Source organism: Musca domestica, unplaced genomic scaffold (assembly GCF_030504385.1).
Source record: "Musca domestica strain aabys unplaced genomic scaffold, Musca_domestica.polishedcontigs.V.1.1 22, whole genome shotgun sequence".
In the NCBI taxonomy this organism is placed as follows: domain Eukaryota; kingdom Metazoa; phylum Arthropoda; class Insecta; order Diptera; family Muscidae; genus Musca; species Musca domestica.
The window spans coordinates 8,473,346-8,495,141 of NW_026712262.1; the positions used below are offsets into that span (position 1 = coordinate 8,473,346).

Consider the following 21,796-nt stretch of genomic DNA (forward strand, 5'->3'; position numbering starts at 1 on the left):
GAAAATTCGTTTGTGTTTTCTTCGGTTGTTTACCGCCGATCAAATGAATAGAAAAGCTGGAGATGTGTAATAAAACCAAAAACATGGGTATATCATCAAAAATTCAAGGCTTAAACTGCAAAATGTATGGGAACGATGGAACATTTCGGAGACAACGATGAGACGAATTTCGCATAAAGTCTCTGTAAAGTCCAACTGGTTTGGGAGTTGAAGCCTACTAATGCGTTTTTGCTTTGCTTAGTGGACCTCATACCCACTTAAAAAGATGCCGATTTCGCAAAAAATAGTATTTTTTCAAGAAGCAAAATTGTCGTATTTGAGGTATAGAAAACCCCCACGCACATATTGTAATTCCGATATACCTAAATGAGTCACTTTTTGTTGCGGATTTTGGTTCAGAGAGGCCGCCATTAAACTTTTGTTTACTGAAATTTTTTTAACCTTAAATGCTAGACAAGTACAATCCATAATATGTCGCCTTTAATCTCGCAGTTTACTAGGTGTCCAATATCCCCTTTTTGACCTGATTCTCTAGGGTCTTTAAGTGATCTTTATGCAGTTTGTCGGACCAACAACTGGCGCCGATTGCATTATAGCACAACTTGTCCCTATTGAACTTCGTTGCAACTATAGAAAACGATGGTAGCGCCTTTTCATGATCCGCGGCCCTCTTACTATTCTGCGTTGACTGAGTCTCTTTTGTTAGGACTTTAGATTTCGCGTCCGAGCCTGCGGCCACGCTCGGCCTGTTATTGACACGGCTTTCTTAGACATTTCCTGTCATTGGTTCCTTATCACCACCATTTCTGGGTTCCTAATCAGGTTTGCCCGCAGCACTGTTTTTTGAGCTGTTTATATACCCTACAACACTTTGTGTTGGGGGTAATATAAGTTTGATTGGGCCAAAAATTATGTAGCACCTCGAAATATTGGTTTCCCACATAGGAAAGTATATATGGATCATCCTATCTCGCCGAGCTGAGTCGATCTAGCTATGTATGTCCGTCCGTCTGTCCATGTTAATTTGTAATCACTCTACAGGTCGCAATTATGGTCCGATCTTCACGAAATTTAGAATGGAGGTGGGGATAAGGTCAGAATAGAACCCTATTTCTTTTGGAGATGATCGCACAATATTTGGACCAAAAACTGAAAAATTTCCTGATTTTGCAGTTGCTCTACAGGTCGCAATTATGGACCAATCGACGCGGGAATTAGTATGGGGCTAAAGCTTCGGGCTGGGCAGAAGCCTTCCAATTTTGATGGTCATCGGTTAATATTTAGTGGGTGAAAAAGACTATAACATTTGTGTTAAATAAAGGTCAAATTTCCATTATACCGCGAATATTTTTAGTCCCGGCGAAATCATAAATAGACTAACAGGTCAATTCTGACCGTTACGTAGATGCCGATAGTAAATATATCGAATATATATAGCGAAATATATACAATGTGTATATACAAAGGAAAGGAATGTTAGATGGAATGCCTATATCTCAAGAATGGCTGGACCTATTTTGACAAATTTTGTCAATTCAGAATACCCTCTTGACATAGAAGTATAAAATCTAAAAAAATCGCCTAAAAATAAGTCAAAAATGATGCTAATATAGATTTTGTGGTATTTTGTGACATTTTTTTTATTTTTTCATATTTTTTATCGCATGCGATTTTTTCAATTTGACTTATAATTAAGGTGTACATTTTGTAATATTTTTCCACCTTACAACACAGGTTTGGGATATTATATACAGATTTCAATTATCGTCCGATCCTAACGAAAAGGGTAGGGTTAAGCTTAGAAGGGCTAGGCCTATTGTTTTCAAAGATGTTCGCAATATTTTTAGGAGTTGAAATGGACCAACAACTAAAAATGTTCCTGATTTTGCAGCCGTTATAAAGATCATAAATAGAAACCAAAGGACACGAAATCTCACATGAAGTTAGAGTTTAGGACAGCGGGTAGAATGGACCACTACCTTTGTCTGAAAAATACCAACATTACTTACAGAGGATAGCCGAAATACACAAAATGCGAACTTCTGCCTTTTTGCTGATTTCGTTGACGAATATAGCCAAATATCGTAGACAAGATGATAGTATAGAAGAGTCTAAATTTGAAGATACAGAGGGGCCTCTTGCTTTTGGAGATGATCGCAAAATACGACGGAGTGCGTAAATATTGGGCAAATGTCTTGGTCAAAATGCTAAGGGTAATATCTGGACAGTGCTCCGTCGCATAATTTCAAAACCGAAATCATCCAAAATGGATTTGGACATAACGGGGCTTGTAACATATTGTAGTGTTGTAGGGTATCAGATGGTCGGCCCCGCACGACAATAGCCTTTGCTTACTTGTTGATTTTTATATATATAGACTATGGAGTTATTTTACTTATAATAAAAATTGTGCCGCTACATAATTCAGATCTGTGTTCTATTATGCTTTAAAAAATATGCTAGATAGATATGCATATTAGATAGACTAAAAGTACGGGCCGGCAACGCGGACCGGGCCAGCTAGTACTAAATAAATGTGACTAGAATTATTAAAATACCGAATATATATTTAAAGTTCTGCCACTGGAACTAGAACCCATTACATACTACAAATGCCCATTTTTGGACAAATCCGTAAAAAATGTGGCAAAAATCATCGACATACGGAATATTAGGAACCGTTATATGGGGGCTATTCTAAAACGTGGACATATCTAAACAATGTACGGTATGCCAAGTTTTGAAGCTCTACCTAAAATAGTGTGTGCTGTATCGTAATTTTAGCGGACAGACAGACGGGATATATGTACTTTATGGGGTCAATGTATGGGACAACGTATTAATTGGGCTTATTACATTCCTTTTTTCCAAATGTGGTGGTGTAGGGTATCAAATAATCGACTCCGCCTGGATATAGCCTTTTTGCATGTACATATTTAGTATTACTCATGGTAAAAATACCAGGTAGCAACATAGGTGAAAATTACAACAAAGCTACTTTTTTGGAAACTTGATATGTCAAAGTTGTAAACAGGGCGAATTGATTTGAAGTACAACATTTGGGGCAAATCTTTATATATAAAAATCAATTGTTGTTCGTTGGTAATGGAATCAGTTGAAAACGGCTGGACCGATTTGCATAATTTTTGGTACAAACGTTCGTCCAACCCCCAATTAGGTTTTTAAAGAAAAAAGTATTGACGACGCCTAATTTTACTCCCACTATTTCGATTTATTTAAATCCTTATATTTGCCAAAATAATGAAGATATTGGTTTAAAAATGATTACACGAGATACTGTTGACTTTCTCACTAACCTTAGGGATTTATTTGGAGGCTAGGGAACTGAGCACGCATACTTCTAATCTATCTATATAAGGAAGTTGTGTTAGTTACTACGCTTATAACTCAAGAACCGCTGATCTGATTTTAACGATTCACACAAATTCGGAATTGTCTCTTGGCAGAAAAGGATAAAATCCAAAAAAATCGCGTAAAAATGTGAAATTTTAAAATTTTCATTTTGACTTTTGAAGTGTACAATAGTAATGTTTTATTTTGCATGATTTTTTTTCCATTTTGACTTACTATTTCGGAATGTACATTTGTAGTGTTTTTTTTTTTTTTTTGAATTCTAATATGATGTGTGGTCTTTTTGGGTAGTAAAAAGCGACGAAAATTATGGAGTGGCGGAGCTGAATAGATGATGTCAAAATAATTTAACGTGGTCAAACCAAAGTTAAAAGATAATTACTTTTTCAAAATTGCTAAAAAATCAAAAAAAGAGCATATTGCATTGCAAAAACTCTAAAATCGGGAAAAATAGAGAATATTTTTTCAAAGGAATCAAATTTCAAAATAATAGTAAGGATCAAACTTCGTAAGGACCTTTAAATATTCGCTGTAAAAAAACCAGCGAACAAGTTGATGATTTTTTTTTTTTTGTTTATTAGTTGCTATGCTTATAACTCAAGAACGTTTTGACCGATTTTCACAATTCGTACAATTTCTGAATGGAATCTTGGCAAAAAAAATTGCGTAAAATATGTCAATAAAAATATAAAAGAAAAAATTCTTTTGTGTGAAATTTTATCAATATAAAAACTATATATAAGTGTAAAATTTTTATTGTTTTGAATTCTGAATGAATAATATCAAAAATGAAATAGTACGCAATACGATGTTAAATGGCGATCTTTCATATCTGAAATTGGCATTTAGCTTTTAACTCCAGGATCTACATCGTGCTTCAGCTGGAAGATGCGAACACATTTAAACAAATTTCGGCCGGGACTTTGAATACCCTCCACCATTTGGAACGCATTAGAACATTTAAAAAATATAACCCATTAAAAATTCTGTTAAAACCTTTAAAATACCTGAGATCTGAAGATGCCGATATATGGGGGGATATACGATATTATGGACCTATATAGACACATGTATGTCTGGGGGTAAAGTACCCACAAAGAACTAATTGAAAAATTGGGTTAAATCATTAAAATCCCGAATATGGGGGGTACCGTTATAGGGGGGCTACATGATATCGTGGACCTATATAGATAATTATCTTTTAAGGGATAAAGTACTCACAAGGAACTCCTTGTGTGGATTTTCAGATAATTCCATTGGAAACTGTGGCTAAAATCATCAAAATCATGAATATCGGGAGGTACCGTTATATGGGGGATATACGAAATTGTGGATCTATATAGACAATTCCCTTTCAGGGGGTAAAGTGCACACAAAGAACTCCTTGTGTTGAATTTCAGACAATTCCGTCGAAAAATGTGGCTAAAATCATCAAAATAACGAATATCGGGGGGTACCGTGAACCAAAATAGATAATTCTCTTGGAAGGGATAAAATATCCACAAGGATCTCCTTGCGTGGATTTTTAGACAATTACATTGAAAAATGTTGCTAAAATCATCAAAATAACGAATATCGGGGGGTACCGTTATATGAGGGCTATACGATATCGTGGACCTATATAGATAATTCGCTTCCAAGGGATAAAGTGCTCACAAAGAACTACTTGTGTGGAATTTCAGGCAATTCCATTGAAAAATTTGGCTAAATTCATCAAAATACCGAATATCGGGAGGTACCGCTATATGGGGGCTATACGATATCGTGGACCGATATAGCCCATCTTCGAACTTGACCTGCCTTCAGACAAAAGAGAGATCTGTGCAAAATTTTAGCTTCCTATCTTTATTCGTTTTGAATTTTACGCTGATCAAGGATATATATACTTTGTTGGCTCTAAAATGATTATTTCGATGAGTTACAAACGGAATGACGAACTTAATATACCCTCCACACTATGTATGGTGGAGGGTATAAAAATAACCGACAAAACGTTATGGGGTTCATTTTAAAACGTGGACTTACTTCTTTCACATGACAATAATCCGTCCAATGAGAACTCAATATGCAAAATTCATTGGGACTGCAATCAGTGAAATACCGAATATAAAGGGCGCAAAAAATAAGAGGGAAAAGGATTTCTATTCTTTCAGAAATTCTTCCTAAACTTTCACGATACCTTAAATCAATTTTGCAGTTCATGATATGAGCCATAACCCCCGGATAAGGATACAACTCGATTTCAAGTATATCTTACATTTTAAACATATTTTCATACTAATTTCGGCAAATGTTGGTAATTTGGGAAGAAACCATCCATGATTTAAAGAACCGGACATTTGTTTAATCGTCTTTGAATTATACTATGATAAAAGATATGGAAGTTATGGGGTCTGCAAAGCGCAATTTCATTGACAAATAATTCATATTACTTTAATTATTTTATTATTATTATCATCCACCTTAGGGTAAAGGAAACATTTTTATATAAAAGTATCTGAATTCAAGCGTGATTCACTTTAAACTTCATATACCAGTAAGACTGTTTGGATTGTGCAGTTAACTTATCAAAAAAACATAAAGTGAATGTGGCCGTTATATGGGGTCATACCAAAGCGGGAACCTCTGTGGACAATTTTATACTTCAAGGATTGTCATCTATCGAACCTTCTAAAATACCAAATTTGAAACAATTGTGCGTATATGTGTGGATTATCAACATACCCAATATAGGTAGGTATTGTTATATGTGTTGGACAAATCCGAGGAGAAATGTGCAAAAATCATCAAAATACCGGATTTTGGAGAGATACCGTTATATGGGGACTATACCAAAACGTGGACCGATAGATCATTTTCAATATTTCAATTGATTTTCAACTTAGAATTTTATGCTGATTATGAATGTGTATGTATGTATATTATGGGGTCTATGACGAACATTTAGGGATGTTACAAATGGAATGAAAAGTTAATATACCCTCCTTTCCAAGGTAGATGATATAATAAGCATTAAAGACTAAAATTACGGGCCTGCAACGCGGACCGGGCCAGCTAGTTGTTTTATAAATTCAAAAAAAAAATTATTTTAAGAATGAAAACATTCGAAACTTCCAACTTGATTTTTACACGTTTAATACAACATTATTGAAAATCGTAGAGACTGGAAATGGAGTGGTCGCCCACAGTACGTAGTATCAAGCGTGCCAACGAGGGACATTTGCGATAATAGATGTCCAATCGTTGTTATCTCTTCATCATCCTTGATAACGTTGATTTCATATTCAACAGCTAAAAAATGTATTACAAGAACATGTCCGACCAAATTAGTTTTGATGCTTTAAAATTTGTGTTGTGGTGGTTCTGTGGTGTGCCATTTTTTTCTTTTGCTAAATCGTCAGCATTCTCGTTTTTTTCAGTAATATAGTGACCTGCTACCTAAAGGTACTCTATGGTATTTACCGCACAGGCTTAATTAAAATTTGGATCAAAGATTGAAGAAGATACAGGGGCTGAGTCTACTGTGAGTCCAGGCATATTGTTTGCTCAGCTATGAAATGTATAGTAGACTAGCAGGAAGCCGTTTATATATAGATAACTTTTATACATTTGGACATTGAGGTCAGTACGGGATGAATGTTTTTTCCCCAAACCAATCCAATGCGCTTTGGATATGCCTACCATATGTTGAATATACACTCTTTCCCTCATACTCTATAAAAACGCAACATCTCGATTTTCTATTAATTGAATTGTTAAAGTTTGAATTCATGCAACAATTTTGTGTAAATGAAAGGCGAATTCAAATTACAACAATTTTTGACATATCAAATTAATACCGCTGGCCTGAAAGGGTTACCTTGTTATTCTACCATGGTATTACTGTTCTATGATATGACTGTCAGTCGATATGACATTTTCAAAATATGTAAACATATGGATGTAATTGTTCCGAAATAAACAGTTAATAGTGAATTTAGAAAATTTTTCTACAACGCTGCTTACCGTGAAACCGAAGACAAATCCAACTTATCATTCGGTATTTTTTGTACGGACAATGTTGAATGCAATAATTTTGATCGATCTTCTTAATCTTTCAATCGGCTCAATATTCAGTGTGAATTACTGCGAAATGGACTGTCGTGGAGAACCCCATACACTCTGCGTATTTATCAAGATCCAAAATGTATTTTATCCATCTACCAATCTGAAGATATCTCTTTTTTACTCTGCAGAGTACAAACCATTCACATGCAAGCTGTTTACCAACGTCACCAGCTGTTTCCGAAGCACAACGCAGAGAAATGAAAAATATGCTGATAATGGGACACAATGGTATACGAAATCGCATTGCGGATCGTATGATGGTTGCCAATATGGTCGAAATGGTTTGGCACGAGGAATTGGCTGCAATGGCACAAATATATTTGGCAATGTGTAAACCATTCACCACAGACCCATGTGCTAATCTCACCCACCATTACGACCACAATGATGACCATGCTCATCATACCCATTTTTCTGGATCCACTAGAACAACCTATCGTGACGTGGCCCAAAATCGTTATCTGCAGAGAAGTATTCACTATCCCAATTTACTTATTGAAAATGCTCTTCGCGCCTGGTATTTGGAAAGGGATTCAATGATGGCTCCCACTTTTAACTTTAACTCTTTGTTGCAAAGTGAAGTGGGTCATATCGTGGGTGAAAACAACTTCACTCATTTGGCTTCGCCTTTAACCAGTCATTTTGGATGTGCTTTCGACAAGTAAGATACAATCATATTATATATTCCCCCACTATTAGGCTCTTCAGACGAAACCCAGTACACACCGTCTGATACTTCCCTTCCATTCGAGTCGCTCATGACTAAATAGTCGTTATATGGTCTAACACATGTTGGAATTATATACATGATTGGATTTTAGAGTGTTTGGCGTCGTCCTAAGAATGTCATACAGTTCGTCCCACAATCTGGATGGTACTCACCACTGGCGTACCCAGGTGGTGGTCCGGCCCCCTCCGAAATAATACAACTTTATATATTTTATAGCATTTGGCTTGAAAATCTCAGTTCTTGTTGGCTGGGCCGCTAATCCGAAATGGTTTCAAAATGTATTCCTCGCTACGTCGTTGTTACGCAAGATAGCTATAGAAGGGGAGGTGTTGATTCATACAAGAATTGTAACAATTTTAACTTGATATAGTTATTGAAATCATTTTGGAAATACCGACTGATTTGTAGGCTGCGGATTTTAACTTGAATATAATGTTTTATTGCAGATTGTTTGAAGGTTATCTATTAATCTGTAACTATCACCCATACCGCCGTCGTGTCAACTCCCGAGTGGATTTCTTTCATGGCAAACCCGGAAGTCTATGCCCAATTTCAAGCCCCCTACGTAACACCCGTGGCAGCCTGACTAGCCTGTGCATAGGAAGTATGTTTGGCGTTAAGGATAACTTTTCAATTGCTAATCACCTCAACTTTTTGACTTACAGTTGAAAGAAATACAGGTTCCACCACACCCTGTGGTCTGTTTGCTGCGATGGTTCGGTTATTCCTATCTTTTCTCCTTGTAATTTTCCAACTTTATTAAAACCTTACATATTTCTGATTAGCAATTTATAATTAATCTGTACAATTTATTTTATCTACATAAATAAATATTAGCATTTAAATTCGTATTTTCAAACAATTCTAGGTCAACTTTAATTTCTTAATATTGCCGATATGAACTCCATTGGAGGCTTGGAGCATTCTCCGTATAAAATCGAGCAATCTTCACCAGATTTTCCCTGGGATTCCGCTTCCGAATATACTTTATTTGCTGAGGAATTTGTAGAATCATCTTCCGAAGTCGAGGGACTATAAAGAAACTATTAACAACGTGTTTGGGGGTGCTAGCTGTCAATAGCTTACGTTAAAATAATATGCAAAATCTCTCCCAGCAGCCCACTTCGATAATCGAACGGCACGGCAGCATGTTCACAAATGCTGCGCAATAAACAGATTTGGCCAGGCAGGGCGGAACTGAAACAAAAAAGTAATAACGCCATTAAATATTCAAATAATAACTTTGATCGACATAGTAGGTGGACAAACAGAAATGAGTAAAAAATGCAGGAATTTTGGTATGAAAATGTGTCATGTAGGACCACGTTTTGGTATAGCCCCCATATAACGGCACCTCCCAAAATTCGGTATTTTGATGATTTTAGCGACATTATTCACCGGAACTGTTTTAAATTTAGTATTTGAAGTTCGTAGTGGTTACTACAGCCTAAGATAGACAATTGTCTGTGCAGGTCCACGTCTTCGTATATCCCCAAAATAACTGTACCTCCCGATTTTCAGTATTTTGATGATTTTAGCGACTTTATTTACCGGAATTGTTTCAAATTTGGTATTTGAAGTTCATAGTGGATACTACAGCCTAAGACAGAAAATTGTATGTGCAGGTCCACGTCTTCGTATAGCCCCCATATAATGGTACCTCCCTATATTCGGTATTTTGATGATTTTAGCTACATCATTCACAGATTTTTTTTTTTCAAGTTTCGCATTTGAATATTGTAATGGCTTATGACAAAAGTTACCTATGCAGGTTACCACGTCGTCGTATATACCCTAATATAACGGCTATATTCGCTATTTTTAAGATTTTAACAGAATTTTAAAGGATTTTATTGTTTTTGAGAGTTGCCAAATTCGTTCCAAATGGTGGAGGACATTCAAAGTTCGGCCCGCCAGTTTACAGCTTTTTTACTTGCTGAGTATTTTACTTTAACAACTAAATTATAAGCATTGCTATTTTAAAAGAGTTTTATCAAGAAGATATATATGGGAGCTATACCTAAATCTGAACCAATTCCCACCAATTTCAATAGGGTTCGTCCTCGATCCAAACAAATATTGTTTGGAAAATGCCATCTCAATCGGATAATAAATGCGACCAGCACTTTATTCACAAAAATACATGGACAGGCGGGCAGACTGACTGACATGCATTAATAGATTTAGAAAGTGTTTTAAAGAAGATGCTCCAAAACAAAACAATTTCGTTGAATAATGTCACGAAAATAAACGTGATGTTCCATGACTACCTTTATCGAGATTTAAATTGCGGAGCGGAGTGGCACATCCACAGTATTTTACTTTGATCAAGTATATATCTCTATCGAACTTTTGAGGTGTTACAAACTGAATGCAAAAGTAGAAACAAACAAAGCAAAAAAACCCTAAAGTTCGCCCGGACCTAACTTTTATGTGGATAAAATCGCCAAAAGTTTTACTAAATTGCAGAATATATTCAAGAATCCAAAACACAAGTCCTTCGGACACTAAATGACTTTCGTTCAAATGGCAGGCAAAATAAACGGTCCATTTTACCAATCCTAAATTTACTAGATAATGAAATAATGGAATGGAATCCCTATGTTGAACATGTACAAAAATACGGAAACCACCTTTTTCTGAAAGGCCAACATTTCTTTTTAAAGTCATGTTCTATATTTTTCTAAACATTTATTTCGCAACAAAAAGTGTAAATTGTATACCCTATACCTCACTGTGGTCAGGGTATTATGTATTTGGCATTTGTTTGTAACATAGAGAAGGAAGCGATGTAGAACCACAGTTCCTTTTGATGATCTACATAGAATCACATTTTTAGCCGATTTATGCATGTCCGTCCGTTTACCCGTCTTTCCATCCGTCCGTCTGTACACGACCAAATTGAGCTTAGAAACAAGTATATAAAAGTTGGTGAAAATCGGTGCAGATATTGCTATATCTCCCATATATATTGTTCATCCGATTTGTTATTTTTGTCCTTCACAGTGGCAATATGGGGGGTACCGTTATAGGGGGGTTACATGATATCGTGGACCTATATAGACAATTCTCTTTCAGGGGGTAAAGTACTCACAAGGGACTCTATGTGTGGCATTTCAGACAATTGGGGGAGGGTGGGGGTACCTCTATATGGGGGGCTATAAGATATCGTGGACCGATATAGCTTATCTTCGAACTTGACCTGCCTGCAGACAAAAGAGAGATCTGTGCAAAATTTTAGCTTCCTATCTTTATTCGTTTTGACTGTAGCATGATTACAACAAACGAACAGACGGAAGGGAAGGGCTAAATCGTCTTAGAATTTTACGCTGATCAAAAATATATACTCTTTGTTGGGTCTAAAATGATTATTTCGATGAGTTACAAACGGAATGACGAACTTAATATACCCTCCATACTATGCATGGTGGAGGGTATAAAAATCGATTGGTAGCATTTCCCTACGTTGATTTCACTGTACTAAGGATTCCTGTATTCCTTTTTATACCCTCCACCATAGTATGGAGGGTATATAAAGTTTGTCATTCTGTTTGTAACACCCCGAAATATACATTTTAGGCCTCGCAAAGTATATATATTCTTGATCAGCATAAAATTCTATGTCGATTTAGCGATGACCGCCCGTCTGTCTCTCTGTGGAAATCACTCTAGCTTCCGAACGAATTAAAGTAGATTTATAAAATGTTACTCAAATGTATATTATGTCTGCAGGACTTTTGGTATTGAAAATGGGCCATGTAGGTCCTCGTTTTGGTATAGCCCCATATAACGGTACCTCCCGATATTCCGTATTTTGATGATTTTAGGTACATTAATCACTGTTTTTTTTTTTAAGTTTCGCATTTGAATATTGTAATGGCTTATGACAAAAGTTACCTATGCAGGTCCATGTCGTCGTATAGACCCTAATGTAACAGCTACTATCGGTATTTTTAAGATTTTAACAGAATTTTTAACGGATTTTATTGTTTTTGAGAATTGCCAAATTCGTTCCAAATGGTGGAGGGTATTCAATGTTCGGACCGGCCGAACTTACAGCTTTTTTACTTGTTTAAGGTTGGAGGGAAGTGACATTCAACATCAGAAATATTACTATATATTGCAAACTTTTCGACTTTTGGCACCCTTTTTACCGAACGTGTAATAATGTTGTCATGTATAAGAATTAAACAAATTATATTTAGCTGTTTTTCATATATAGTTTAATAGATACTTACTTATTTAATGCAATTTCAATAGCTCTGTAAATAATCCATCGATAAACTCCGGTAGTTTTCATCAAACTTAAGGTTTCTCGAGAACCATTGGAATCGGCACCAATCCTGTTTTTATATTCCTTTCGATTCGTGTGTCCTTGCACAGTTTCGTTTATATATTTCGATCTGTGTTTAGGTGAGTAATTGAACTCTGTGTGAGAATTTTCACGTTTGCGACGATGTATTGTCTGTGGTCTCAATTTCATTGGCCCAAACTCCTCTGGTAAATAATATTGGGCTTTCAAAATGTATCCAGATATATAGGATTCAAATCCAGAATCGTCAAGAGGTATGCCAATGCCTCCAATGAACTGCAAGAATGTAAACAAAGTTTATTAGCGTACAATTTAAAAAAAATACACGAAATCTTGTAACTATCCGTCCAATTACCTGCTCCACAAAGCATTATTTTTTTTAATATAATTTAAGTGTAAATGTGGGATTATAGAATTAATGTCAAATGTGAATACGAATACAATTCATAGTGGAAAACATGGTACAATGAAGACAAGTTAGGCTAACTTTGAAAAAATTTCAAGTATTGGCTTGTAATGTCAGAATTATTATCAAAACAATCAAAAAACCATACAACTGTTTCATTGATGTTGAATAAATAATTGAAAACCGAATATTCAATGAAAGGTCAACATTTAAATCAGTACTGTCCATTTCATATCGCACCTAAATAAATACGATATAAATATTGCGACGTGCAAGGTTTGGACTATATTGAGAACTTCATCATAAAATCTACATTCATCCCAAGTTACTGGTTGAGAGAAATGTTTAGAAATAGCAAATTGTAAAGAATCGCTGACTTGTGTCGTAAGTTATGACAGATAAAAGTATTGAAAATTGTGACCCTTTGTGGATGACCCCAGAAAGGGTTTGCAGCAGTTTGCAGTGTTAACAAAAATGTTTGTATGTGTAAAATTTGAAGATAATTGAATGCTTAGTTGGCTTACTTTGAGCGCTTGGTTTCTCAAAATCTTGAACCCTTATGTGGGGCAGGTACCAGAAGAAATGGTGCAATCTCTACCATCTTTATAACAGATTTTGATGGAATTATTGAAATGTGCCAAGTTTGATTGGAATCGGATGTTAATTTCGCATTTTATGAGCTCCATGGCTATTTAAAATTTTAACCCATTGTGGGGAAGGTACCAGAAGGAGAGGACCGATATATCCCATCTTCAAAATAGATCTTTTGTTAGTATAAATAATGGAATGTGTGAAATATAAAGGGAACCTGATGCTTATTTCGGATTTTATAAACGTTTTGGTTAGTCAAAACTTTGACCCTTTGTGGGGAACTTACCAGAAGGAATGGTCTGATCTCTACAGCCTTTATAACAGATCCTATGTTAATAAAAAATATTCAGATGTGCGAGGTCTAAATGGAATCGGATATTTATTTGGCGTTTTATGAGCTTAATGAATATTCAAAATTTCGACCTTTTGTTGGGGAGGTACAAGAAGGAGTGGACCGATATATTTATCCTTACACCAGAACATGGGTTAATAAAATTATTAGGATGTTTGAAATTTGAAGAAAATCGGACTCTTAAATCACATTTTATAAGAGTTGTAATTCAAAATTTTGGCCATTTGTGGGAGAGGCACTCGATAGAGTAAGCCGATATTGTCCATTTTCGCACCTGACCTTGCACTGACGCAAATATTTGGATGTGCAAAGTTGGAGCAAAATCGGATTATCTATTCTTTTTCTGTGCAGAAAATATATTTTTTGAAAATTTCGACCTGTTGTGGTGGAGGTACCAGAAAAAGTGAACCGATGAATTTCATCTTAACACAAGACTTTCGGTTTATAAAATTATTGGGATGTGTGAAATTTGAAGACAATCGGACTCTTACATCACATTTTATAAGAGTTGTAATTATTCAAAATTTTGACTCTTTGTGGGGGAGGTACTTGATGAAGTGGACCGATATTGTCCATATCGACCTAGAACTGAAGCAAATATAAGGATTTGCAAAGTTGGAGCAAAATCGGATTATAGTCTCTCTTTCGAACATTTGTGGGGAATGTACCAGAAGGAGTGGACCGATATTGCCCATCTCCGAATTCGATCTAAGTTCAACAAAAATATTACGATGTACCATGTTTGGACCAAATCGGATGCTCCCTTCGAGAGTTATAGTTATAGTGCGCACCAGCCTGACAGACAGACGGTCGGACGCACGGACAGACATCGCTAGATCGACTCCAAATGTCCTGAAACGGATTTGGTCCAAAGAGACTTAGGGTCTAAACCGTTATTTTGACTAGGCACGTTTTGACCATATCAAATTATATATACCCTCTTTAGCCATATGGCTAGACAGACATCGGAATGTCTGTCGAGTACATATGCAAGTACAAGGTGGAGCAAAAGTAAACTTCCGAAGTTTTTCGGCTGTAATTAAGACATTAGGGGCCTTTCGTAAAATGTTTAGCATTTTCTGATAGGAGGATTTGTTTGTAACATGGGAAGGAAACGAGATAGACCCATAGTTCCTTTTGGTGATCAGCATAGAATCACATTTTGAGTCGATTTATGCATGTGCGTCCGTCCGTCCATGTATTTTTGTTAACAAAATTATTCGATTGAGATGAAATTTTCCAAATAACATTTATATGGCTCAAGGACAAACCCTATTGAAATTTGTGAAGTCAGTCCAAATTTAGATAAAGCTCCCATATATATCTACGACCGATTTCATGTTTATTGTGGCCCAAATCATCATTGGTGTTTAAGTCCCTCAAATTCGTAAAATGCACGATGCAAGAATAATATTTGGTACCAGACATCAGATACAGCCAAGAAATAGCCGTTTTCAATTTTATAAAGATCGGTTCAAATTTGGATATAGCTCCCATATATATCATCCGATTTCAAGATTATTGTGCATATAATGGCTAATATCAGACCAAATGGAATGAATTTCGGGATGTACGTTTCCATTTTGCGGAACTCGTCTCCGATATATATTTTGTTAATATAATCTTTCTCGAATTGATATTATGCACTCTATAGCAATGTTATTTGGTATAAAAGATTAAAATGTCTCAGTCAAATTTAGTGAAAATCGGTTCAGAATTGGATATGCCTCCCATATATTAGTTCCCTCTGAAGCCAAACTATAACTGCTCTAAAGCCAAAATAAAAACCAGTAAGGAAAGCTCAAAAGTCGGCCGGGCCCGACTGTAGGATACCCTACACCACTATGCATATTTAGTAGAGCTCCCATAACAAAAGAATTTATTTGAAGTAGATCATACCACCTATCAACATTTGGCTTTAGAACAGTTATAGTTTGGTTTCAGAGAGAACTAATATATGGGAGGCATATGCAATTCTGAATTGATTTTCACTAAATTTGTCGGAGAAATTTTAATATTTTATACCAAATAACATTGCTATCGAGTGCATGATATAACTTCGAGAGGGATTATATTTAAAAAAAAATATATATCGGAGCCGAGTTCCAAAAAATGGAAACGTACGTCCTGAATTTCACTTAATTTAGGCTGATATTAGCCATTATATGCACTATAAACTTTAAATCGGATTAAGGATATATATGGGAGCTATTTCCAAATCTTAGCCGCTCTCGGTAAAATTTGGCAAATGTATTTTGGAGCTCTACAAGATATCTGGTACCAAATATCGTTGTTGTCGAATGCATATTACGAATGTGAGGGAGTTAAAGACCAAATCGAATGAAACATATGTATGGGATAGCTATATCGGAACCAATTTTCACCAAATTTAATATACTTGCTTCTAGACTGAATTCGGTCGGATGTACCAACAGTTAGGAATTTTTGACAGATATTGGCCATTTGGTGCACACACAAATATTGTTTTGAAAATTTCATCTCAATCGGATAATAAATGTGATCTGCATTTTGTTCACAAGAATACATGGACGGACGGACTGACATGCATAAATCGACTCAAAAAACTCTTGCGTAACTAAACGAGTGAAACCAATGCAGATAATAAGAGTGAATAATGTCAACGAAAAATGTATATAGTCCTTATAATATAGTAAACATAGGCATCACTCTACGCCTGACTGCTCCGCGTTTGACTCATTGGAGTGGTGTACACCTACTTTCGGCAATTTGATATCTTACATTTACAGCTTTTCTTTTTTTTATTATGAACAAATTCACAAAACCCGCAAAAAACAAATCACATTTTCAGGTATTTTCATATATTGCAGGTAATTTCAAAGAACAAATGAAACATGTGGACCAACATTATCCACTTCTTATCTGAACTGACTCTGATACAAATTCATTATACCCTCACCCATATGGCCACAGAAGAGATATATAATTTGATACGGCCAGAACGTGCCTCATCGAATAAATGGTTTTAGACCACAGGTCTTTTGGAACCGAATCCGTTTCAGGACATCCGTCCGTCTGTCTGTCTGACTGATTGGCTGTAGTACATCGTATTATTATCAAACTTAGATCCAGTTTGAAGATGGGCAAAATAGGACCACTCCTTGTTGTACCTCTCTCACAAAAGGTCAAAATTCTCTAACAAAATAATGTATCTTATAGAAAGAGAATGGATTCGATTTCCACTCCTTCTAGTACCCGCCCTGAAACGGGTCAAAGTTTGGAGTACCAGTCACACTCATAAAATGCAACATAAACATCGGTTTCTTTTAAATTTTGACACATCCAAACATTTTTACAAACACAATATCTGTTGTGAATATTGGATTTTTCGACCCACTCCTTCTAAAAACTCCAAAAAAAATGTTAATAATTATATGTCCTACATTCAATTTTCGATTTTCTTCAAACTTCGCTTATCTCAATATTTCTACTAATCCAATGAAAATATGGTATCTTTAGCTCAGAGGGGCTCCGCCGATGGGTGTAAAATGCCGAATGCGTCGAGCAGTGGACCGTAGGTTACTTGAAAATGTATTTTGTATGTATTTTGGTAGTTGTTGTAAGGCTGCTTTACCTCCTTATTGTACCATGGAATAAACTGTAAATTCAAGTTTAACAGTTTTTTAGAAATTTACATTAGAAATTTGTATATTACAAATGAATATTATGTGTTTTACTGCTTATTAAAAGATGACAATACATAAAACGCGTTTTCGGCTGGCTTCTTCGTAGAGGAACAAAGGAGTTTCAGATTGACTTAATTCGATTTTGGCCTAAGCCTCCTTTGTTCTTCAGTCAAAAAAAAACGTTTTATGTATTCTCAACTTAAAGGTGGAACTACATAAAAAGCTTTTTGGACTTGTATAAGACGTCGGCTGGCTTCTTCGTAAAAGAACAAAGGAGCCTAGGGCCAAAATCGAACTAAGTCAACCTAAAACTCCTTTGTTTCTCTACGAAGAATCCCACCGATAACTTGTGTCAGTCAAAAATGCCTTAAAATATTTTTCTTTTTTTTTTGAGAAATAATCTAGATTTAATTTTAATTCGAGTTTCCGACCAAAAAAATTGTATATGGCCTAAGAACCCGAAACTCTTTTGGGGGTTTGATCTACAAACCAAATCCACTTGAAATTTTCCACAGCCCAGACTTGTTATTGAAACAAACATTTATGTTATTTTTAATGGTACATATTAAGTATACAAATTTGTGATACAGATTATGTCCTCCTTTGACAATTTCCCCAAAGAATTAAAATGTAAAAAAATTCAAGAAATCTGGATGCGGAAATTTCAAAAAATGTTAATGAAGGCAATGGAAGGGGGCAACAATTTAGGTTACACTCCGATATAAACTTTTAAAACTCCGATACACGTGTCTTCTATTTTTATACCCTCCACCTTGGAAAGGAGGGTATATTAACTTTGTCATTCCGTTTATAACATCCCTAAATATTCATCGTAGACACCATAAAGTATATACGTATGTTCATAATCAGCATAAAATTCTAAGTCGATTTAACGATGTCCGTCTGTCTTTCTGTTGAAATCACGATACAGTCCATATTATTCGGTGGCGAAACATTGTATGTATAGGTCCACGTTTTGGTATTGCCCCCATATAACGGTACCTCCCGATATTCGGTATTTTGAAAATTTCTGCCACATTTTTCACGGATTTGTCTAAAAATTGCAATTTGCTGGTCATGATGGGTTCTAGCTCCGGTGGCGAAATACTGTATGTATAGGTCCAAGTTTTAGTATATCCCCCATATAACGGTACCTCCCGATATTCGGTTTTTGATGATTTTTGCCGCATTTTTTCACGGATTTATCTGAAAATTGGTTTTTGTAGGGTATAATGGTTTCTAGCTAGTGTGGCGAAACATTGTATATTTAGGTCCACGTTTTGGTAAACCGCCATACGACAGTACCTCCAAATATTCGTTGTTTTGGTGATATTTGCCGCATTTTTTTACGGATTTGTCTACAAATTGGTATTTGTGTTTTATAATGGGTTCTAGCTCATACGGCGAAACATTGTATGTACAGGTCCACGTTTTTGTATAGCCCTCATATAACGGTACCTCCGTATATTCGGTGTTTGATGATTTTTGTCATATTTTTCCAGTGATTTGTCCAACAATTGGTATTTGTAGTTCTTGCTCCGGTGACATAACATTTAATATTTAGTTTCACGTTTTCCTATAGCGCACATATAACGATATCCACCGATATTCAGTATTTTGATAATCCTAGTCAGATTTACCTACATAATAGTTTAAAATTTTTTAAAAGATTTGATAGATGACAATCCTTGAAGTGTAAAATTGTCTATAGAGGTTCCCGTTTTGTTATGGCCCCATATAACGGCCTCACACACTTTATTACATTACATTATCCAAACGGTCTTACTGGTTTATGAAGTTTAAAGTGAAACAAGCTTGAATCCAGATACTTTTATATTAAAAAATATTATTTACCCTAAGATGGCGGGTATTAAAAATTCGGTGCGGTCGAAATTAATGGTCTTTTACTTGTTAGCTCTACATAATATGCTGAATTTTTCCTGTAACATTGAGATATGCTTGGTGTCATTGTCATGCATAAATATGAATTTTCTATAAAACTCAAGCTATTTAATGCTTAAGACGAAATTAGTTGTTAATACTTCAAGATACATGAGCCCTTCCTTTGGGCGAATATTATTTAGGTGATCGGCAGTTTTTGCTCTTTTCAACAACCGTGTGGTTCCATATCTACCAAAAACGTTGAATTTACATTCGTCTATGAAAATAATAAGATTTCAAAAGCTTCTGCTCGCGGTTTACTTTAGAAATAAGGGGTATTTTTCAGGCTATTTGCGAATACATTCCGACCCTGTTCAAAGCACGACGGATGCGTAGTGGATGAAAATCAACACCATTTACACTTTTTATAAAGTTTGCCAATTTAACGACATTGTCCCTTCTAACTATATGTAGAACGATCGTTCTTTCCATCCGTTCATCAATTTTGCGAGGTCATTCCATTTCGGCATTACTTTCGTAGAAACCCTTTTGTATAATTTTAGATACATTTAATTAATAAGTTTCTAAAGAAAATTCCTTCTCGCAAAGAAAAAAACGTATATATACTTTCATTGTGAGGTGTACACATTTGGTGAAATTTGCGATTAGCATGATTATTTTTTAATGTCTAACTTTTTGGAGACCCACTTTTGAATATTTGTCATCCTTTTCACTTTTTTAACTTTTGTTGTACACTTGTGTAAAACTTAACCACATTTCCGATGATTAAGCATTCTACACTTTGAAAAACTGTTTTGCATTAAATTTATTCAATTGAGAGAACTTAATTATTGAAATCTAATAGTCACGTCGTGAAAAATATATTCTTTTTTTGTAAATTTATCTACAGACATTAGCATACATTTATAACTCGATATGTTTCGATTTCATGATGGCAATAAATAAATGCAGCCAACCACAATATTGCCCGAATACCACACATCGATGGGCGCATAGATTTTGAACCGTTTTATTAGTTTCAAAAAAAAAAAAAACAAAAACTTTAATGTCGATCCGACGCTTCTGAGACCCGAAAATAACTAAACAATTTTTCATGGTTCATCTTCAACGATGTACAAATGTGTTGTTGTTTGTATTGATATGGAACCATCATTATGAATAAGCAATTCTAGTCAGCCCAGTCTAAAAAGTGTTCTAAAGAGTATTTATCAATTAACAACATTGCGTTAAATGAACTTAATGGGAAATGTCACGTTGGCATACGCATGCGCACGTTACGGTTCATAACCAATATCCATTTACATACCTATTTAAAACAAATAGAAAACACAAAAGTGGAATTTAAATTTAAAATATGGGAATATTAATTAAAATGTGGGTCGAGTGCTTTTTCAAAATAATTAGTAAAACAATCACGGCTTCTTTCATGCCAAAATATGTAATCCGGAATCATATTGTATTATAATTCCACCACATCTTTGGCATCAATCGTATTTGGCTGGGTTTAATTCGTTACATTCCATTTTAAAATGACATTAATTAATTTGTAATTCGAATAATTCCATTGAAAATTCGAAACAAAAGTATAGATTTTTTGCATTGGTTTCGTATCTGTTTTTTTGAATTACAAATTACAAAAGGAATATTTGATATTCGAAATAAAAAAACTCAAATAATAAATTAAATAATTCTAATTTTAAATAAAATTATACGAAATTACAAGTAAAACAATTAAAAAAGCAGCTAAGTTCGACCGGGCCGGAATTTTAATTCCATCTACCATTTCGAAGGACATTGAAAAATTTCAAAAAAAAAAAAAAAACGAAAACTACCACTTAAATGAAAACCGTTCATGGGGACTATACAAAGACTTGGTACTGCATACGAAATTTTTTGGCATAGGCTCTAGTTCCCATTACGAACTTCTAATACGAAATTTGTTACAATTACGGCGAATAATGTCGGAGGTACCGTCACATAGAGGCTATACGAATACGTGGACCTACATACGATTTTTTTTTTTTGCCATAAGTTATTGTACCTATTAAGATCTTTCAATACGAAATTTGAAACGATTCCGGTGAATTATGTTGCTGAAATCGTCAAAATACCGACTATAGGGAGGTACCGTTATATGGGAGCTATACGAAGACCTGGACCTTCATATAAAAATTGTTGTCAGAGGCTGTAGTACCCGTTACGAACTTCAAATACGAAATTCGAAATAATTCCGGTAAATAATGGCGCTAAAATCATGAAAATATCGAATATCGGAAGGTACTGTTATATGAGGGCTTTACGAAGATCTGAACCTGAACCAGTACGAAATTTGGAACGATGCCGGTGAATATGTTGCTGA

The 21,796-nt window shown here is 35.2% G+C and overlaps 2 protein-coding genes across 3 annotated transcripts; one reads left to right on the plus strand and one right to left on the minus strand.

Moving 5' to 3' along the window:
- Positions 1-7,292: 7,292 nt before the first annotated feature.
- Positions 7,293-9,054, plus strand: LOC101899722 (venom allergen 5). Of its 2 annotated transcripts, XM_020039623.1 has the most exons (5): positions 7,293-7,411; positions 7,489-7,537; positions 7,608-8,140; positions 8,656-8,813; positions 8,875-9,054. In XM_020039623.1, the coding sequence occupies exons 2-5, from the start codon at positions 7,505-7,507 to the stop codon at positions 8,970-8,972; spliced, it is 822 nt and encodes a 273-aa protein (XP_019895182.1). In that variant the 5' UTR covers positions 7,293-7,411; positions 7,489-7,504; the 3' UTR covers positions 8,973-9,054. The 2 variants fall into 2 exon arrangements, with proteins under 2 accessions (XP_019895182.1, XP_005191566.2); XM_005191509.3 differs by having other exon boundaries at positions 7,293-7,537.
- Positions 8,960-20,499, minus strand: LOC101899560 (uncharacterized). The gene is made up of 4 exons (XM_005191508.4): positions 20,339-20,499; positions 12,448-12,797; positions 9,296-9,406; positions 8,960-9,241 (listed from the first exon to the last, which is right to left on the minus strand). Exons 1-4 carry the CDS (start codon positions 20,429-20,431, stop codon positions 9,085-9,087), a joined length of 711 nt encoding a protein of 236 aa, XP_005191565.3. The 5' UTR covers positions 20,432-20,499; the 3' UTR covers positions 8,960-9,084.
- Between the last annotated feature and the right edge of the window lie 1,297 nt (positions 20,500-21,796).